Source organism: Cataglyphis hispanica, chromosome 19 (genome assembly GCF_021464435.1).
Source record: "Cataglyphis hispanica isolate Lineage 1 chromosome 19, ULB_Chis1_1.0, whole genome shotgun sequence".
NCBI lineage: Eukaryota > Metazoa > Arthropoda > Insecta > Hymenoptera > Formicidae > Cataglyphis > Cataglyphis hispanica.
Window position 1 is genome coordinate 671,974 of NC_065972.1, and position 21,869 is coordinate 693,842.

At 27.9% G+C, this 21,869-nt stretch overlaps 5 protein-coding genes and 1 long non-coding RNA gene across 8 annotated transcripts; 3 read left to right on the plus strand and 3 right to left on the minus strand.

Annotated features, from left to right (window-relative positions):
* The first annotated feature begins 105 nt into the window (after positions 1 to 105).
* Positions 106 to 1,087, plus strand: LOC126856753 (uncharacterized). Its single transcript, XR_007688405.1, has 2 exons — positions 106 to 700; positions 902 to 1,087. It is a non-coding gene; the product is annotated as an uncharacterized LOC126856753 (long non-coding RNA).
* Positions 1,088 to 1,745: 658 nt separating this feature from the next.
* LOC126856749 (protein yellow-like) lies at positions 1,746 to 5,753 on the minus strand. Of its 2 annotated transcripts, none has more exons than XM_050605558.1 (3): positions 5,430 to 5,753; positions 3,833 to 4,726; positions 1,746 to 2,513 (listed from the first exon to the last, which is right to left on the minus strand). In XM_050605558.1, the coding sequence occupies exons 2-3, from the start codon at positions 4,603 to 4,605 to the stop codon at positions 1,991 to 1,993; spliced, it is 1,296 nt and encodes a 431-aa protein (XP_050461515.1). In that variant the 5' UTR covers positions 4,606 to 4,726; positions 5,430 to 5,753; the 3' UTR covers positions 1,746 to 1,990. The 2 variants fall into 2 exon arrangements, with proteins under 2 accessions (XP_050461515.1, XP_050461516.1); XM_050605559.1 differs by having other exon boundaries at positions 5,417 to 5,753.
* Positions 5,754 to 8,110: 2,357 nt separating this feature from the next.
* Positions 8,111 to 11,102, minus strand: LOC126856834 (potassium/sodium hyperpolarization-activated cyclic nucleotide-gated channel 2-like). Its single transcript, XM_050605732.1, has 9 exons — positions 10,665 to 11,102; positions 10,369 to 10,593; positions 10,074 to 10,260; positions 9,848 to 9,982; positions 9,557 to 9,752; positions 9,242 to 9,433; positions 8,783 to 8,881; positions 8,457 to 8,578; positions 8,111 to 8,368 (listed from the first exon to the last, which is right to left on the minus strand). Exons 1-9 carry the CDS (start codon positions 10,934 to 10,936, stop codon positions 8,111 to 8,113), a joined length of 1,686 nt encoding a protein of 561 aa, XP_050461689.1. The 5' UTR covers positions 10,937 to 11,102.
* Positions 11,103 to 11,474: 372 nt separating this feature from the next.
* Positions 11,475 to 13,838, plus strand: LOC126856835 (uncharacterized). The gene is made up of 3 exons (XM_050605734.1): positions 11,475 to 11,779; positions 12,649 to 12,944; positions 13,203 to 13,838. Exons 1-3 carry the CDS (start codon positions 11,545 to 11,547, stop codon positions 13,290 to 13,292), a joined length of 621 nt encoding a protein of 206 aa, XP_050461691.1. The 5' UTR covers positions 11,475 to 11,544; the 3' UTR covers positions 13,293 to 13,838.
* A 137-nt stretch (positions 13,839 to 13,975) lies between these two features.
* LOC126856859 (vacuolar protein sorting-associated protein 41 homolog) lies at positions 13,976 to 19,450 on the minus strand. Of its 2 annotated transcripts, XR_007688418.1 has the most exons (14): positions 19,075 to 19,450; positions 18,621 to 18,758; positions 18,191 to 18,473; positions 17,877 to 18,075; positions 17,591 to 17,745; positions 17,207 to 17,447; positions 16,635 to 16,899; positions 15,994 to 16,485; positions 15,465 to 15,801; positions 15,086 to 15,322; positions 14,952 to 14,996; positions 14,791 to 14,864; positions 14,552 to 14,711; positions 13,976 to 14,226 (listed from the first exon to the last, which is right to left on the minus strand). XR_007688418.1 is itself a non-coding variant. In XM_050605774.1 (13 exons), exons 1-13 carry the CDS (start codon positions 19,093 to 19,095, stop codon positions 14,661 to 14,663), a joined length of 2,538 nt encoding a protein of 845 aa, XP_050461731.1. In that variant the 5' UTR covers positions 19,096 to 19,450; the 3' UTR covers positions 13,976 to 14,660. The 2 variants fall into 2 exon arrangements, 1 of the variants encoding a protein (XP_050461731.1); XM_050605774.1 differs by having other exon boundaries at positions 13,976 to 14,711.
* A 931-nt stretch (positions 19,451 to 20,381) lies between these two features.
* LOC126856784 (thioredoxin, mitochondrial-like) lies at positions 20,382 to 21,817 on the plus strand. The gene is made up of 3 exons (XM_050605635.1): positions 20,382 to 20,609; positions 20,832 to 20,955; positions 21,394 to 21,817. Exons 1-3 carry the CDS (start codon positions 20,437 to 20,439, stop codon positions 21,505 to 21,507), a joined length of 411 nt encoding a protein of 136 aa, XP_050461592.1. The 5' UTR covers positions 20,382 to 20,436; the 3' UTR covers positions 21,508 to 21,817.
* The last annotated feature ends 52 nt before the right edge of the window (positions 21,818 to 21,869 follow it).

Here is a 21,869-nt window from a genome sequence, read left to right on the forward strand (position 1 = left end):
TATGATAATAATAATAATTATAAAATACATATACACGTCAATGAAAAAAATTCAATTACAAATAAAAAACTTTAATGGTTAAAACGATTAATTAAATAACTTATTAAAACAAAATTTATTTTTTTTAATTAAGATAGTACATTAAAAAAGTACATTATAATTAATATATACTCAGTGCAACATTTCACTATATGTATATATGTATATATGATGATTGTAGTATCTCATTACAAAACAGAAAAAAAAGGAGAGAAAAAAATGACTCTACAATTGCCCTTGCCACATGTGTGCATCATCGTCCTACTTTTATATGATGATACGCGTAATAGTTGCACGCACGAATAGTTGCGCAATTTCTTGTCGGCTTCATCAACTGTCATTCAATTAAATTATAAACCTTGGAATCTTTTTCTCTCTCTCTCTCTCTCACGATTGCACCTATAACTTAATCCAATATATCCGAACAATATACTTTTATTAATCAGATTTAATAACAGAGATCTCAAATAAAGTTTTCTGAAAAAAGCGCCATTTATTAACGTTGGTAATGTAGACGACCTTATTTACAGGATGATAAATTGAAACCATCGAGAGAAAAACGAGGCATGACTCATATGGCAAAAGCGAATGGAACATTCCATCGGTGGGTGACGTCGTGATGTATATATTGCGATATTTACAGATACTACAATGGAATAAAGTAAGAATTTTACGAAACAGTTTATTTGAAATTTGTCTTTAGTGTTTTTTTTTTATTTTTTATTTTATCAATAATTATAATGTATCATAATTATAATAACAATAATAATAAATTGATAATATTATCTATATCTTTAATAATATTAACAAATATTTTATGTATACATAAAAATATAACATGAAATCAACACATTATTTCCAGTGGAAATTTTTAAATGCAGGACTAGGCATAAAAAAGAGATGGAAAGAAAGAGAGAGAGGGGAGGAGAGAGAGAGAGAAAGAGAGAGGGAGAGAGAGAAAGGAAAGAAGAATAAAAAAGAAAAAAGGGAACAGAAAAAATTTTTTTTAAGAAACTAAAAGGGCGAAAATAAGGAATACAGATGAAAAGGAGAAAGAAAAAAGAAACAGGTAAATATATTCATTGAGATATTAAAAAAATACGCGTATAAATTAATAACGATATTATAAATTATAAATAAATATATATGCCAAATTCTTCTATTTATATAAAAACTTTTTATCAGCATTATTATTCTACTGTTAAATGCTGTTCGTGAGTGATATATCGTAATCTATATAAGTGAAAATTAATAAGTGCGGATTCAAGTTTCTAATTAATATATTTTCAAAGTCATTTATTTGAATCGCCGCATTTTGAAATCACGCGATTAGACGCGCTTTAATTATTAATTAAGTTCAAAGTGTAGTTATAAATAGTAAACGAAAATAGTAAAAAGAACACATACGACACGCGTCAACACGATCTACGAAAAAAACTCTGATAACAAAACTCAATTAGCTCTTAAGTATCCATTTAAAATATATATATATATATATATAATATCTTTCAATGGATTTTTGTTTTTGTTTAACTATTTATATTATAAATTATAATTATAAAATTCAACAATTGTGTAATAAATAGATAGCTTTCATAATGATACTATGAAAAATTTTATCAAAGTAATATTTAAAATAATCTTATAAAATTAAATTAATTATTAATTTAATTTTATAAGATTATTTTAAATATTACTTTGATAAAATTTTTTCATAGTATCATTATGAAGAGCTATCTATTTATTACACAATTGTTGAATTTTTCTACTCTATACTACTTTTATCTCATGTTTTTTCATTTGTAAACATATTTAAACATATAGACATTAAGAAAATATTTTGTAAGCTTAAAAATTAATATATATAAACTCTAATCAATTTTTTTTGCCAATATGAATTCGTAAATCATTTCTTCGTAGTGTTCAAATCTATATCTTTGATACGAAAAAGTTACTTCGCGACAAATACTAAAAGTGCGGCTAATAATGTGGCGAGCGCGAATTTAACGGAATCGGCACCAGCAGTAAAGTCCGGCCATTCCGGCGCCGTGCCGTTTTCGTAATATTGATAACTCCTAACTCCTAAGGGTAATCGAAGGAGGCGATAATTGGGCATGGTGATATTGACACGACTGTTCAAAAAGTTTTGTAACATGTTGGTGACACACCAAAGGTTGCCGTCATCGTCAAAAGTGAAGCTGTCAGGCCACTGCGTATAATAATGATCGCGCGATATAATTCGCTGACCGACGGTAAAAGACGATGTATTTTTGGTATCCCACATGGCGATAGCGTCGTCGGCTAATAAGCCGAAATAAAGTACGCCATTGGCCGACATTGCCATACCATCAGTCTGCGATGACTTCCGCCCGAGTTGCTTCACGTACTGATCAACGTTTGTTACATTGTCTCTCAGAACAGATACCGGGAGTGAGTACAAGTGAAACGAAGATAAAGGTGAATAGTAAATCTGCCTGAAACAGATTTCATTGTCATTTGTTAAAAAATCTTTTGTATAAATTTGAAATTTATTTATTAAAAATATTGTAGAAAATTTTTCTCAATATAAATATATATATAAATTAGATATTTTAGTTACAAGAATATACAATAAGAATTAAGATTATCAGAAATATAGAATATTGACTTTGAAGAATTGTTTTAGCTGCATGCAAGTATCTTACATTTTATTATATAACTAATCTAATTATAAACTGAAAAGAACTGTAACTAATAAAAATTATAGTGTTTACTTCAGTTATTATATATTAATTAGCTGCAAAGAGATGAGAAAGTGCAATGAGTAAGATACTTTATGAAACAGACATGAATTTAAAAAATGGTTCGAAGCCAATATTGCCTCGGATAATAAATGTAATGTTATAAATTGAAAACATTATAACTGATGAAAACTATAGTTTTTATACTTCACATCATTTTTAGAAATGAACTTGAAACATAATATATAGCGGAAGCAATATATATCTAGAACACATAATATAGTTAAACTGCAGTTAAAATTATTTCAATATTTCTATATTTCTTCGTTTATGGCTGATTCTATTATATATATATATATATATATATATATATATGTACATATGAAAATAACAGAAGAGAGTTTCAAGAATTAAGCAATTACGGCTTCTTTCGAGATTGCGCGCTTTGCAACTTGTATTTTGCAAAAGTTTACAAATTTTTTTATAGATCCGTATAAAAAATATACAAAAAAACAAGTTAAAGCATTAATTGTCAATAAATAAAAAAAATATTATAAATGACATACAAAGACAATAACACGTTTTTAAATAGTAAAAATATATATAACTAGTCGTCTTTGATAGCCGATGAGACATCAAATGTTAATAGGTGAATGATAGCATCATGAATATATAGATGTGTTAATTTAATCGCAAAATTTTTATGCATTACGATGATGCAATATATAATTTTATTTGCAACTACGTGCGTCGTGCTATCAAAATGCAGCAATACAAACATTTTTATCCATTGTAATGCTGTAATATATTTCAATCAATTAATGAAATGCCAGATTATTAATAATAATTTTTTTTTATTATGGTAATCAAGAGAGAGATGTTATCTAGTATTTTTAAAATTATGCCATTTAAGACATTGATATGAATCTTTCTTCAAAAAATCATCCAAAGAATAATTTTTCGCATTTTTTAGAAATTTTTTATACATCTTAGAAGCATCTTGTATCACATATATTTAGTGATCCCGAGTTAGTTCTGCGTCAAAAACAAAAAACTTTTATTTGGCAAAATACCTGTCGCGATTGCTTGCAGGTGAGAGCGCTATACCATCCACGTGTATCGGATTGATGACATGTGTTTTTGCTACCATAAATCCAACCGCCTCCCCTGCTGCCTTCATAGAATCATGCCGAATCTTCCAGGAAGTATTGTTTTTCAAGGAATACACAATGATGCCGGGATCGTCATGGCCGTTGTCAGTGATATATGCCATGCCACCATTCTCGTGATCAAGAACGATGTCGTTGAGATATGTTCCCGATGACCCACGACGGGCTACGTGATCGGGGAACTCGTATCTGCGGAGTATCTTGCCGTTGTCCTCGAGATCAAGAATGACGAGGCGAGCTGGACAGTCATTCTTACGCTCCTGACGCAGAGATGTGGCCCGACCGGTGTCGAGTACCCACATGCGACCCTTAGGATCAATCTCCACGCTGTGAACTAATTGAAACGCCGAGCAGTCGCCCAGCTTCTGCATATCCCAGCTGGGAAAGGCCTCCAGTAAGGGTGCTGTGTTCCCGTTCACCGGCTTCGCAGACGTGACGCCTAATGTTACCGGCACTCCGTCTTTCCATCGTGGTAATGTCAGATACATCTTGTCTTTCCAAAATTTCACGGTGGTGAGGAAGTTGTTTGCTGGTATATATTCGCCACGCACTAGAGCATGTTTCCGTTCTTCGTCTGATTGCCAGTGAAAGTCAATTGACTTCCACTCGAAAATTGTTTGAAACTGTTGACACAATACTACGACAGCTAAAAAAGTTAGCAATAGTAATCGTTCCATTTTGTTGATGTCAGAATCGGTTCGATGGAGTCTAATATGACACACGTTTAAGTTCCACGGGAGCTGTCTTTTCACGTTTTATTTACAAATCCAATGTTATATGCCAAACAATTGTTTAATCCTGTTTTTAAGAATTAAAAAGAAAATTTAAAACTAATATATATAGAGAAATTGCAATAAAACATGTGAAACAATAAATTTAACAAAAACATATTGAGATTTATGTTTATGTAAATTTTTTATATTTAATTTTGTTATATAAATTTTTTAATATGTATATATATATATCATAAAAAGAAAATTTTATATTCTAATGTAACATATAATTTTCAAATACGTGCCAATATTTTAGAGATTAAATTTAATGAAAAATATACATATATAAATGCGTAAATTTACTTTGTTTGATAATTCGGAAACTATGGCATGTAAAGTATATTTTTATACACCATTTGTTTTAAATAAATTTGTCCTTTGAAAATAAATATAATTTTATAAGAAAAGAAAATAATTCCATATAAAAATATTAAATGTCGATTTGTAATATTTGTTCATTTATTGTTAATTAATGCTTTAACTCGTTTTTTTTATATGCTTTTTATAAAAAAATCCGTAAAATCTCACAGAATACAAATCGCAATGTAATCGCGTGTAATTTCGGAAGAAGTAATTCCTCTTAGTTTTTGACAAAAATGTTATTTTTGTCGAAATTAATAAATGATAATAAATGTTATTTATGTAGATATATATATATATATATATATATATATATATATATATATATATGTATAAGCGCGCGTTGAGAGATTACATTGTATACTAACAATAAGTGCAACGTTAAATGGTCACGCAACGACGATCGCAATTTGACTGACGAGAGACGCCTTCGCCAACGTCGTCGGTTGGGGAGGCGTCGATCTCCCACTCGTTTGGTGTGTGTATTTACACCAGCGGTCAGAGAGCTGAGGGGAAGACATCACAAATGTTATACCGAGCTTACGTAGGTGGCAAAGTGACGCGGAGATGCAAAGATTGCTGCGTTTTCTGCTCAACCGCGCCACAAATTTTCGGTCTAATGATGTAACCGTCGACACGAAAATAGCCGGCCCTTCACTAATTTTTTACTGTTTTTGTGCAAACTTGACCTTATATAATAAATTTTTTTATTGCTGTCTAAAGATATTATATCTTTTGTATTCATATCTCGTCCATGAATTGCTACCTGGAAAAATAAATAAAGTTAGAAAAACTAAAAACAAGTACATAAGTATTTATCCTTATACACTTTGAATATTTATAGAGAAAACAGCACTAAAAGCAATTTACTTTCAAGATAAATAATTAAAAAATCTCACTTTGAATATTTATAGAGAAAACAGCACTAAAAAGCAATTTACTTTCAAGAAAAATAATTAAAAAATCTATGTAGTAGTGAATTAATAAAAATGCAAATAATTGACAATTGTGAAAATTTATAACTCATAAATTATTCACGTGCATTTTATTTTCAATTGTGATTCTTTAATTTATCTTTAAAGAAAGAAAAATTAAATTGTCTCTCTCTCTCTCTCTATTTCTCTAAATAAAAAGTACAATTTATTTTTAAAATTTAACATTTTTTATATTTATTGATATCTAGTTATAAATATGTACGAGTTCACGGACTCTTTGCCAACAATCAGTGCGGATGATTTAACTTTACTTATTTACCTCCAAATTGCAAGAAAACCTTGGAAGTATATATATATATATATATATATATATATATATATATATATATATATATATAAACTTAACACATTTATATAGACATTTAAAAGAATTGCCTTGAGTTCCAACAATAATGATTAACGTGATTCTTATATAATTTACTCGCGCATAATATAATACATATTGATGTACACACAATTGTTGTTATAGTGGAAGCTATATCGTAGATATTTTTGAGAGTTACATCAACGGGATGCAATGTTGCTACAGCGACAAACAACAGGCTATTATGCAATGATACTATGGTCTTCTTTCGTCCTCACTACGGTCTGCTTCCCGCGACCGACATGAATCAGATATATACGTAATGCATCGTATGTTGACACAAGGTCTTTTCTGTATTATTCACAGTCGTATCAAGATTGAAGAAACATGCATAGGAATTAATGTCGAAATAAAGATTTAAATAAATAGATTTTTCCAGTGACATGGCATAAAATATAATCTTAAATAAATATAATGAGGATTTTTGCGATGTGTGTTTAGAGTTGATTTTGTATATCTGTAAGATAGAAATGTAAAATACATATATGTAAGATATAGATATAAGATATGTAAAACACTTGAATATATTTAGAATTTTGAAGTCAAAGGTCAAAATAATGGATTTAATATGGTGACTATAATAAATATTCAATGGATTTAATATGGTGACTATGATAAATATTCAATGAATTTAATATGGTGACTATAATAAATATTTAATGGATTTAATATAGTGACTATAATAAATATTCAAAGTCCAATTTTGATAAAATTTGATATCTAAGAATTTTTATTAGCACTCTGCATTTAAATTTGAAATTTAAATTTTAGAAATAAGAAAACATTTGCTCATAATGTTATCTAGGACAAAAGTTAAAATAATCAAAAGTGGATAAAATTCAATATTTAAATTTTTCAGTTAAAAAGAAAACTATTTTTATAAAAAAAGGAATCGATTAAATTAAATGTACTTGATTTATAAAATTGAATTAATTTTGATATTTTTCCTATATTTATCTTATATAATTATTCTGCACATTAAAAATATTATACAGAAATTGAAACAGAAATTTAAAAAATATTAAGTCCTGTTGTTATTCCAGAAGCCTATTTTTACTGCAATGACGCAATTCTTTCTATGATGATGCCCTGACATAACAAATATCCATTAAACGCGATAAAAGTCAGTATTCGCCTTATTCCAAACCCATTCCCGATCAATCGCAATTTCCGACTCTGGTCGGTTTTATCCTATGTACATATCCCTCTATATATATATATATATATATATACACACATACTATCTTTCTCGTTGTCATTGCTGCTCCTAATTCACTGGAGCTATTAGATGTTGCTATTCAAATAGCGATGCTATTTCGAGCAACCTCGGGCACATGTCGATTTTACTAGGCCAGTGGGAAACGAAAACGGAGCTTTTGCCTGTATACTACATTTACGCTCGTTAAATCAGACTTATTCTATCGTCGTTAGCATTCTAGTCCATTCTAAACATAAAAAACCGCCAAATATCTTTTTAATTAATCCTTTATAAAATAACAGTTTTTTTTTTTAGAAAAATGCTATTTAAAAACAAAATGTATATTAATAAGTATCGCGAAATTACAGTGTATGGTATTCAATTTAACAAATTTCTTTCAGGAAGATTTTTCTCTCCTTTTTCTGTACAGCTAATAAGTCAAATGAATTTAATTTACAAAATGTCGCAATTGCATAAAATTAATAACTACTTTTAAATTCTTTTAAATTCTTTTCGTTCGCTCTGATCAGTATCCTCATCCAATTTCTTAATTTTTTGCGAATGTACTCGGGCGGTACGTTCCAAGTTGATATAAAACTCCGAGGTTTTAGTAAAAAGACGCTTGAAATCACGACGATGCAAGCGAAATAATTCGCATACTTCCAAAGCGATAACCGATTCCGCTCTACGCCGATCCGAATGAATCATACTAGCTTCGCCAAAATAATCACCATCATGTAAATGGCATATCTTAAAAATACATCTCATTACTTAATTGTTAATTTTGAACAAAACAAATATTTATTTTATTTCTATGAATATGTTTCCAATCTCTTACTTCTCTTCCTGAGAATGTGATTAGTACAACAGTTCCGCTGGCTATAAAATACATACTGTCACTATCAGTGCCAGCTTTATAAATTATATCTTCTGCAAGATATATCACCGGTTTCATTAAATCTACGAAAAATTTATAAAATTTTTAGTTTTTAAAACAAACAATGCATTAATGATAAATAATAAAAAATGAATATTATCTAATGTATATGATAATAATATATGGTTATATATCAATTATTATCATTTACATATATAATAATACAGATTTTTTATTATTAATATAATTATATATTCTTTTTAATATAAGAAAAAGGAAATAATTACTTAATAAATCACTAAGAACATTGCGGGACAAATTGTGGAAAATCGCGGTATCTAGTAAACCATGGCTGCTATGAAATAAAACTTCTTGATTTAAATGCTCTAGAATAAACATAACAAAAAAGTATTTAAAAAAATATAAATTTTTTTTACATAGATCGCGTGCTTCCATCGCAGACATGAAGATAATGTTAATAAAAAGGAAGAAAAGTAAGTCAAATGTATGTGTGTTTTTTTTAGTTCGATTCATTATTTGTTGAATAAAAAAAAACATTAAAAAAATTCTATTGTCTGTTTTTATCATTATCTTCATTCTTATCAATTCAAACGCGTAGTTCATTTCTATAACAAAAAGAAAAATTATGGAAAATATACTTTTATAGTATTCGAATTCTTTTTACTTAGAATTTTAAATACATATAGCTAACAGTTTAGTTTTCTTTTTTTTTGGTTTTAACTTACTCGAAAGAGTATCAAATATAATATTCTCCTTGAAGAAATTGCCTTGATAACGATACTCATAATAGAAGATAAACTTATCTTGCAAATATAATGGAAGTTTTTTTTTACGAATATATTCTTTCACTTGTTGCATGACCCGTTGATATTTAATTTCTGGCTCTGCCAATGATACCAAAATTTGCAGGATTGTTACTGTCATCGTGAGAATATATAAGAAAATGATTACATCATTATTAGATTTTTCAAAGTTGTTAGATTATTATTTGTTATTTATTAATAAAACTTAATATAAAATGATAACAAACAATTTAATACTAATCAGATAAATTGTGTAACCTTTCCCCAGCAACAAAAGTATGTATCGTATTACTTTATCACAAATTCCAAAGCTGTCGAATTCCAGGAAACTGGAACCAATTAAATTACTTACTCCAATATGCACAAATGTTAAATATATTTTCCAATTTGGCTTATTATAAAGTTTTCTGACGATATAATATGCATCGGAATCCTAAAATTGTTGTATTATAATTACAAAAGATATTTTAGTATGAAACAATTTATAAATTTTATCGACAGAAGACGACCAGAAGATATTAAACATACTTTCATGGGTGTTCCTTGTATATGCATAATAATGTAAGGAAAGACGTAACTTATACAGCTACTCCAATGAAAAAATAATAATGTTAATATAATGAGCCATATTGTTAATTCTTGAGTTTGAGAAATACCAAATTTCTATTAAAAATTATTAAAATTTATTTTGTTTATGAAATGCAAATTTAATATGGGAATATTTTTATATATACGTGAATAGAATTGCGATTACTGCATTAATCTGTTGAACATTGCGTCGTACTGTAAGTATGCGAATTATTTTCAAAATAGGTAGAAATTCAAGAATAAGCAACGCAGAATTTGAATCCGGACCAGGTGGTAAAATACGTGTTGGATAGAACCACATATATGGGAGCGTGCTGATAAAGTCAATGAAGAAATATCCTCTCACGTATTGTCTGTATAAGTATGCACAGTGTTTTCATATTATACTGAAATATCTTTGAAGGAGGCGCAGTCACAATTGATAAAATTAATTTACGTTATCACATATAGCAGAATCATACCGTGCGATTAAAGCAGCATCGAGAATAATCTCATGTCTCTCTGAGAATATAAATCCAGTAATAAAATTAAGAAATATATCGATGATGCAAATGCCATAACTAGGATACACGATGTTCCAATATTCAGGACCGCTATTTTTTCCAATTCTATAGAAGCAGATAATATGTGGAGCCATCACGAAAATATATAGAAAAGTCATAGTCATTATCGTATCCCAATAGAACCTGTGATAACATTTTTTTTATTACATCTGTATTTAAAAAAATCAAAAAGCTGTCTCTCTTAATTCTTATACCTTAACATACTACAAGGATGAATCACCCATTGATTAGATGATCTAGAATGTCTTCTCTTTTCGAAGGCAATTGCTGCTTGGCTGCGAAAAATTAATCGTGTCCAAGGATGATGAGCGGAGATAAGAACGAGTTTTTGAAGATTCCGCCTCCAACGACTATAGAATTTCGCATTTGGAGGTAATTTAGGCAAATTGCTGCCAGACGTTCTGGGCAAGTCGCACAAGTGTGTGCGTAAATTTCCTCGCTTTTTCAAAGTGCTCTCTATTGCCATTCTGACTTCTATATGTCAACTGATGTCAATGATCGTGTGACACAAAATAATACGATCGCTTTGAGACAAATTCAAGTTTCAGATAAATATTTTACCATAGGAACACACGTATAGCGAATGTTTTTAAACCTAACTAAAAATTTGTTACATTTTAGAAAAAAAGATATTATTCTCTTATGTAAAACCGCTAATATGGAAGAAAAGATTTATGATAAATCGATTGATCTTCGCAAATGCATTTCTAGATTCTGTATTGGTAAATATTGACGACTTGTTATTATGTGTGTAGAGAAACTAATAACTAATTTTTTAAATATTATTTGGAATATATATATATTTTTTTTTTCTTCGAAATTATTGTTGTTTCTTATCTGATATTACATAAATATTCGCAGAATAAAATTTAATTTTTTTATAAACGTTATAATATTGTTACATTACAAAATTACAGTACAAAAAAATTTTGCAAATATATATATGCATTATGATTAATGATATGTACACACAAAGAGAAATATTCAAAGTATTAAAACAGGTAGAAAAACTTTCATCGAGGAATATATTATTTATGCTCTTCTTGTTTTATACTCACAGATGATTCAAATCGGATGATTCTATGTTTCAAAGAAGCACTGATCGTCGTTCTAAAGGATGATTTTATGAATGACATTAAGCAAGTAGGTAGCTATTGCATTGAAGTAGAACCCATTGGTCCTCAAGATCGCGAATTTCTTGTGCATATGCATTCTTTGATAACTATCGATGGTTATTTAAATGAAACAAAACTCATTAGTTCGATGATGGATGATTTGCAGTGCCTGGAAGAAAAATATACCGAGTATAGTTCATGGTTACAACGATTCACATAATAAAATGCGAAAGGTAGTCCATAAATAATGGCAATGCTCATATTACTTCGATGGATATTATTTTGAGCAATATGGTTAGTAAATAATATTAATTCGACTATTGATTTATAAGTTTAAATTCTTATCATTCGCATTCAAAAAAATATATACGCTTAAGAATCTCTTTTAATACTTTTTTTTTAATTATTGGATCAAAATTTTTTTATTTAAAAATATATATTTTGTAGCTTTTGTATTTGAAATTTTATTAAGAATATATAATAGCAATGGTATGGTTATTAATACATTCTATATACTATATACAGTAACAAATTGCAAATTTTGTACAAACTTAAAGTATATTCAAAATAAACTAATAAAAAGCTCTTTTAAGTAAATCATACAAAGAAGACAAAAGGCAATCAAGAACCAGCACGGTAATTTGTGCGCATCAAATTACATTGATATTTTAATCACAGAAAGTGAATCTGCTTTCTGTGATTGTATTATCACTTAATTAAAATATCAATATAATTTGATTGTAATAAAACATATGTACACAAATTATCGTGCTGGCTCTTGATTGTCTTTTGTCTTTTTCATATGTTAATAAATCTAATTTTTGTCGTAATTAATTTTTAAAATAATGTTTCTTAACAAAATGACACACATTTAAATTGAAAAGTTTTTTTACAAAAAAAAGAAACTACTTTTGGCGATTGTAATAAAATTAAGAAAAAATCTATGATACCGTTATTTATGGATCGAGTTTCGTAAATTCAATATAAGATTTTAATAGAATTTTGTTGCAAAACCATATATTTAATACGTATAGTTATATATATGCATAATTTTATATATAAGCATATATGGTTTTTCCTTTCTTTGTTAGGTTTCTTTACAAGAAAAATGGTTTATATAAAAAGTCATTGTTCATTGGTCTTGAAGAAGATACATATCACGTCGAGATTACGCACACTTGTCCTTATTGCTTATCAACGTTAACAGAGAACAAAGACTTGGAACTCTGCCAATATGAAAGTTTAATTAATGAAGGTGCAAACATATTACTAATGCGATATCTCGCTATAACAAATTTCGAAGGCATTTTAAATTTTCAGAATATTACGATTAGCGGAAGCACAACTACCTGCGATTATGTAAGATAATAATTATATATTTTTGATAAATCTTTTTTAAATATATACAATTCCTAGGAAATGATTTTAGAAAAACTTGATATAAATCTAAAATTATTGATAGTTACAACAAAACTTATTTTTTATGTATAAATATTTAAATATAACATATTTAGAGCATTTTTTTTTAGCAAAAATATTTAACTCCAGATTAGTTAAGAAATTTGATAAAAGAAAATATTTCCTAATAGTTCCAAGACATACAGTATAATGTTATAGGAAAAAAGAGAAGTTAAAAGTACTGAAATGATATATAATCTTATCGATGCAGATCTGTACCGCGTTACAAAATATAAAACTACATGGTAATCATCAAAAAATATACACTATCGAACGAAAAATCTATAAAAAAGATAGCCTTATACAACGAAGCAAAATTTATTTGACATCACAAGGAAGAATACTTGAATATGATTGGTTAGATACACTTTATAAAGCACAAAAAAGTCCATTACTGCAGGATGAAACAAATAAAAGTATAAACGTACAAATTTTAATCGACTCAAAAGAGTGGTGGATGCACAATATGGAGATGTTCTCTAAATATTTGGATATGAAAGTAATTTTTGTTTTATTTTCTAAAAATTAATTCTTTATATTATAATAATAAATAAAATTAATAAATCAGAATTATATTAATAGGTATTCTCCTTGATTAAGTATATTACGCTAATAAACTGCGTATTCAATTACACAATTAGATGTTTTCAAGTGTAAAGATTATATATCCAAAACTTGTGCAAAAATCAAATATTTATGGATTACATTTGTCAAACTCTTTCTTTTCTTTTATTTTATTATATGCTATACATATATAAAATTTGCAAATAAATTTTTATATTAATTTTTCTCTTTTTCCCTCTCTTTTTCTTTACAGTCTTATAATGTAGCTCAATATACAGAGTATCTGATGGATCATCCTGAGGTAAAACAGCTAATTGCAGATTACGTTCAGATTCTTCTCATTGGTAATAAATTCACTCATTGTTGAATAAATTTTATGCATAATTTACTTTCTTTTACAGATTATATTACACTTACTTAATTGTCTATTGTCAATTTTTAATCAGTGAAACCTGTCGACGTCATAGCTTTCACGATTCAACATTTCAAAGCATTTATCAGAGATATAAGAGTTCAAGATACTGATATTGATGAGTTGACAAAATAATTTGATACAAATCCACATCTATCAAGAGACCAATCTAAAATTGTCTGTGGCCATTGTGAATCTGTAATGAATCTGTAAAGTGCAAAATTCAAAATTGGATAAATTATTATCTAAATAAAGTTCCTAAGAAACATTAATTTTTGCTTTGATTGATCAATCAAATACTGTTGGCACTTACATCGTCAAGATGAACACAATTTGAGATAAAAGATAAGTGTAATAACAATAAAATTTTCTTCAATATTTTCTTCAAAATTTATAAAATTCAGTTGCATAAATCAAGAAAAAAGAAATTTTGTTTTAGATTTTCATTCACGCAAGACTGTTATTTCTCAATTAAAACCTATTCCTTTGTAAATAACTTTAACTTATTTATTATATAAAAATTTGTTTATACATTAGCGTGTGCAAAACATAATATTAGTCACTCAATGAAATATGACACTATAATCCATTTTGAACTTTGGATATTGCACATATCACATAATGAAGTGCAATTATTTTTATCATTTTCTACCAAGCGTCGTCTCCTGTGAGTTGCATATCACACAATTTTCCTATAAAATGAAGAACATTATGATGCTGAATCAATAATAAAACAATATAAATTAATATATATAAAAACATTATACATACAACAAATTCAAAGTTGGGTAGACAATCCTCGTGAAAAGAATGCTTACAATAAAATACAATTATATTCCGCAGCTCTAAAAGAAAAGATTTAAAAAATGAATTATGTATATAATTGTATAATTTATATTATAATCAATGCTACAAAATACACTTATAACTACCTCTTACAATTATCTTCCTATGGCAAGCTCCACACATTTGATCATCTAAAAAAAAAAAAAAAAAAAAAACTTATGACAATTCTGTTTTATGTAATAAACAATAGTTTATCAATCTATAAAGTCATATATGTTACCATCGACAAATATGCCTTTCTGTTGACACTGAACAAGTCGTTCATGAAGATTGAAATAATCATTAGATAATATTTTTTTGCAACCTTCTTGCACAGACACTTGCAGATTATAATCACACATCATTTTGACCAATGCTTTTTTCAATCCTGGAATTTCCAAAGTAGGTTCTATCCTTTGTACCATAAGTCGAGGGTCAACGTAGGTGCCAATTTTTTGAAGAAGAAACGTAATTGCCGCTAAAATCCGTGAAATTATTTTCAATGATGGAAATAGGAGTTGTACATATAAAATTTGACCTATCTGATTTTTTTCTTGGAATCCTTATATGAGTGCATGCATACGACATATGTTTTTAAAAAATAATAATATGATTCGTACTAGGTTTGTCAAGCGAATAATTAACTAGATCGTTCCATAGTTCCTCGTCATCGTGTTCTTGACAAAACGCAATCGCGCTCTCCATATCGTCGAGTTCTCTCGTCATAAGTGCCAAAGCTTCAGAAGTGTTTCCTATCCTTCCCAACAAGTATACCATTTCCGGATAAAATTGACGCTGGCTACAGATATCCAGAGCTTGTTGTATTGGATAATTATCAGAACGACGTAAGAGCGGCAATAATTTGTCTCTCGAATAATCAGCGTATAATCGCACTAGTAAGCCATGATACTTGCCCTTGGAATCTTTAGTATCTTTCTTGTCTAAGGCATCTAGATACTAAAAAGAAATGATTATATAATTAAATACTTAAAAATCAAAAAATTCCATGTATTTTAATAAAATTCCAAATAAACAAAAAAATTTTTTAAACTATGGCTATAATACATAATTAGATTACATTATGTTAAATACGTTTTTTAAAATTAGATATTTCTCAGAGGAATAATATAAGTATCATTATGCCATTACCAAGTATAAATAACGATGATTATGTTGCAATTTCTGTACAATGACATCAGACGCCACCCTCTCTTTTTCCAAAAAAAATTGTATGGCACGTTCCGTGTCCAGATCCATGAGACCTTCGATCATGTCATATACAGAATTATACAATTGATACTTCTGAATCAATTGAAAGACGTCTTTGTGACGCAGCTTCAAATACATGGCGAGCGCTTTATCATATTTGCCATCATGAATGTATAAAATGGCTAATGCTTCCAATAATACATTCTGTCGCTGATTGTGGATTAATAAATGCTCCAATACACCATTAACTACCGCCGCTACTGTGTATAAACTTGGAGACCATTCTTTAACTAATTGCAAGAAACCGTCGGGATCCATCTTCAGATACTCATATAGCACCATCTCGTACACTAGTGGATCAAGGGTGACATCACCTCGAGGCAAATAGGACGAAATAGAGCGTAACTGATGCATTCGGGCAAATTTGTAAACCTGTCTCGGACAATTTTAAATCATAAAATGAAAATTATTGTAAATACAATTGCAAATTATTTGCAATACGTAACTAATATATATATATATATATATATATATATATATATATATATATATATATATATAATACTAAACAAAATTCTCACCTCTTCCTCCCACAATTTTTTATTTCGTCCTAAAATCTTGAGACAAAGTTTTCCAGCTTCGTCGTATTTCTCATATGCTAACAAATGATCCAAATAAATTCGTCCCACATCTAATACAGTATGCCTCTTGCAATCCTTGCCATTGTTCGTTGTTACTGCTTCCAAAGCTTGCTCAAATTTCCCATGGCTCAACAACCAGTCAATTCTGTCATCTGTATCGTATAAACTGGCTACCACAATATCCTTTGGACTTACAATAAAGAACCTATAAAAAATTTTCGTGAACATAGGCAAGATTAAGGTAAAAAAAACGTACTAAATTAAAAAAATACTCAAAAATTGCTAAATATGAGACAATATTTCTATATTCACTATTTTGCTTTCTCATTTTAAATATCATTATAAAAATTTATAATTTATATAATTTTATATTAACATTTATTTTAAATATATAATTATCTGTAATAATTGAAAAAATCCATAAATTGAGCAACAAAAATGTAATTAAAAATAAATCCTAGTAATACTGGTATAACATATATGTATATTGAAATAATTTTATTATCTCTTACCTGTTTTCTTCCTTCAAACAATCCAAATGATAATCATTACAGCTGTATTCTTTGTAGCCACGTAGCGTAAGTGAATTTGCACATAGCACTGAAAAATCTTGATATTTTGGTTCAACTACATGCAGAGTCGGACGTTGATTCTTTCCATCTTCGTCTAGCTCTTTAAGACACCCCAATAATACCAATTGATTTTTTAATGGCGCTATACCCGATATGTAAAAATCTACTTGAAACGTTGATACTGAAAAGTAAAATAAGATTTATTAAATAAATAATTAGTATATTACATTCAGAATACTTTGATTCAAATTGAACCATACATTGATTCTTTAACATTTGTATATTGAATATAGAAGAAGAAGAATAAGGTTTTTTATTGATTACCTGGATCTACCACAAACTCGGGCAAATCTCGATTCACCATTTCCTGCATGGTACGTTTCCTGATATGACAAATGCGTACAATGTCCACCCATCCAATCAACAATGTCTTATTGTCTGACCATTGTAGATTGCATCTATAGTGTTCTGGCAATGTACTATGTAAAATAATATAACAAAGTTATAAAACAAATTTTTTTTGTATTCACAATTTTTTTAGCATTAAAAGTTTTTTTAGATTTTGCAATATGTTAAATATTATAACTGCTAATTTTTTATCAATACTTACTCTGGGGTACGAGACCATTTAATAAGTCCCAATGAACATCTAGCATCAAGATCATAGACTCTTACACCAGTATCAGAAGCCCATGCCACAAAGCGACCAGACCATGCAACGGATTTGACTCCACCTTCTGCTTCACAAAGTACTGTTGGTTTCATTCTAGCCAAAAAAGTCTTCTCATAGAGTACCAATTTGTCATCGCCTATGAATTGTAAATAATTTTATTACATATAATATTGTATATAACTACAAACATTATTATTTTAAAGATTATTTCTATTTAATTCTAAAAATTATACAAATATACAACTAAACACCTGTAATAAATCTTCTCCCACTGCCACTTTTATAATAATTTGGATCAATTGCTATACTCTTAACTAGTCTGCCCATGCTCATATTGTGATTATCCTCTGTACTATATAATCCATAAATGAAAACTTTTCCATCATCGCTGCAAGAAGCGATGAAATCTCCATTATGATCTATAGAGATTTGGTTAACTGCCACAGTATGTGCCTGTAGTGTTTTAGATTTTACATTATTACCCTGATGATCTAAAAGATGGATCATTCCCCAATGTGATCCCAGACAGAGAAACTAAAAAGAAAAAAAAATAAGATTAATAAGCAGACAAAAAGTTTTTATATTTTTCTTTATATTTCTGTCTATTTATATAATTTACTTTATGATTTAAATATTTTAAATATTTTAAAATGTTAATTATATATTTTTATAAACTCTCACTTTTGGATGCACAGCAATACAACTAGCAGCATCGTTTTGCAGAATATGTTCCAAATCATTGCGTATTCGTACATACTTTAATCTGGGTTCTATTTCATCCATTTCTGAAGAATCTGAATCTTCCTGATTCTGCTCCTCCTATAAATTAATTTATATATAATAACTATTAATCATATTCTATATATGTCTATTTGCCAGTACTTTTTAAATTAAAAAACAAAATTAAATAAATAAAAACATTTAAATATCTATAAAATCTATGAAATTAATTATAAATAAAAAAAGAGAAGATTTTAACAAATTCAACAATTTAGATAATTAAGAGATAATAAAAAACATAATATAAGCCATAAAATGAAAGAAAATTGTGCTTAATAATTGTACAATAAAATTTGAATTGAAAACATTATATGATAATAAAGAAAAGAATTAATAAATCATGACAATACTTCACTTTGCTAGATGTGGATTCCATCGTTGTTTCTTAATCTTTGTCAATGCAATATTATTACAATGTACAATATGAGTCGAATAGAACTGTCAAAATCGTTTCAAAGTTTGATGAGAGAGATAGAAGAGGTAAAAGGCGAGGATGAGTTCACAATAATAGAACTCAAGTTAGGTTAAATAAGTTTCATAGCACATTTCTCGTAAAGAGAGCAAAGGAAGAACGTATGCCATAAATAAATTTCATTTATAATTTCATTTATAATTCATAAGAGTATAAAACTTTGTCATAAAATACGTTATATGTACATATTTTTGCATTTACGTACTGTAATTTTCATTATGTACGTAATTTTAGCGTATATTTTCTCTCTCTCTCTCTCTCTTTCCCCTTTACTCACTAATCTCCCTATCAAATGATCTCACAATATCTATTAAAACTCGTCTCACACTAGTTGTATTGAAGATTGAAATTTGATCAATCAGAACAAAGAAATTTTAGTTCCTTTTGTTCTGATTGGTCAACTGATACGGGCTTTACGCGAGCAATCTATTCTTTCTTTAAGTTTATGGTTGACTCCCACTACTCGTCACAGTGATTCATTTTAATTCGTGTTCATTCTGGAAGAAAATCAGATGGCGCTGAAAATCGTTTCCATATTTCTGCGCATTTCCAAGAGGAGATAGCCACCCTTTCTTTGACAACATATAGAAAAGTGAGAAAATACATGTTTTAGTAAATTCATACAATAATAATACATCGTATAATATTCGCAACAATTGAGACTAAGATATAATTGTGCATCATTTTTTTTGGAGACTGTATATATATATATACGTCACCCCTCCAAAAAAAAAAGATATGCGTCATTGCATCTAATCTCGATTGTATCAATATATATAAGACAGTGAATGTGAAATGTGAAATTGTTACACAAGTCATAACATGAATATGTCAAAATTTTTTGTTAGTAATATAACGGAATAAGAAATATTGTTCATTCTCAAAGATTTTTTTTCAAAATCTTTTCAAATAAAATTTTATTATTAAATTATTATTATTAAATGAATTATAACTGATGCCATGAACTACAAATTTTTAAATATATATTACATAGTATATGTAGAGTTATATTACTTTTGAGAATTTACACATCAAATTTAGCCGTAAAACATAATCTATTTAGACATCTAAATAGATCTAAAATGTGATCTAAAAATGTAAATTTGTAAATATATAATATAGATATTCCAGACAAAACAAATAATTTTAAAAAATTGAAAGAACTTAAAAATTTATTTTTTTGATATTATATAATTTATTTATTTTGCATAATAATGATTAACAGTAAACAAGGAAATCTAAAAAATGCAGCGTCTAAGAATTCAAGTTGTTCGTAATGTCTTGGGTACCAAGACGTATACCACTGTACCTGCACAGAAGCCAGTGGTATCTCCAACGTTTAAAGTTCAGGATCCCAAAGATTTTGATGAACGTGTAAAGAACTCTAAAGTACCTGTCATTGTGGACTTTTTTGCAACGTGAGTATTATATAATATTAATTTATTAAATTATTGCACATTCTTATTTAGTTTTGCAAAGAATTCATAAAAATATAATAATTTTTAGTTGTGAACATCAACATTTATATTAAAAACAAAAAATAATTATTTATTAATTATGTTTTTTGCTATTCTATTTAGATAATAGTTAAATCAAGCTTCTAATATTTAATTAAGTTGTAATTTGTATCGTTACTTCAGATGGTGTAATCCATGTCGTATGCTGACTCCAAGAATAGAAACAGTTGTTGCTGAAAAGCAAGGGAAGATATTATTAGCCAAAGTTGATATTGATGAGAACACAGACCTTGCTCTTGATTACCATGTAAGTATTTTTACAAATGACTATGTAAAATTATTAGGTACTAACTAAATCTGATTGAAATTAATATTTCAAAGTCATAAATTGATAATATAATTATTTTCTAATTTAAAATCCATTTTTCTTAGGTAAAATTTTTGTCAATTAAAAAATTATGCGAGCATTGTTTTCCATGACTCTTTAATTTTGATAAAATTTATTCTTAAGACTTCCTTAATGTAGTGATATTGAATTATGTCAGAAACGAAAAATCATGAATTTTTTCCTGCAAAATATATTAGAATAAGTTTTTTTGAATACAAATCACTTGATAATATGGATTAGTAAAACATGCTGAAAACTTGTTCATGTCATAATTTAATATAACATTAATAAGAGACTAGGAGAGCCTTAAAAGACAATTCATCCATTTAAATTATTTAATTATATATAAATTTGCAGGTAGGATCTGTACCTGTACTTATTGCGATGAAGGATGGGAAGGTTCTAGAAAGAATAGTTGGTCTTCAAGATACTGATAAACTTAGACAATTTGTTAACAAGTATTCAGAGTAATGTAACTAAAAATTATGTAAATTATTTTTAAGATGGTTGCAGTTTGTTAATTCTTGTACAGAGAATTTCTATGTGATGTACTTCATATTTTGCAATTATATTTATAGTGAATTTTCTTTAATAATTGAGTAACTATTACATAAACAGATATAGCTTTCAATTCGTCTGCAAATTTACAAGATTTCAATTAGTAAAATAATATAGATTGCAATTTTTAAATATATATTTTATATAATACATTATCAAATAAAATTATTAATTTAATCCAATTCTACAATTATGCTAATAAACTGTACAAGCATATACACACGCCAGATTAGTTAATTTTTAATGTTCAATCAAAGAATATTAAATATTAATAA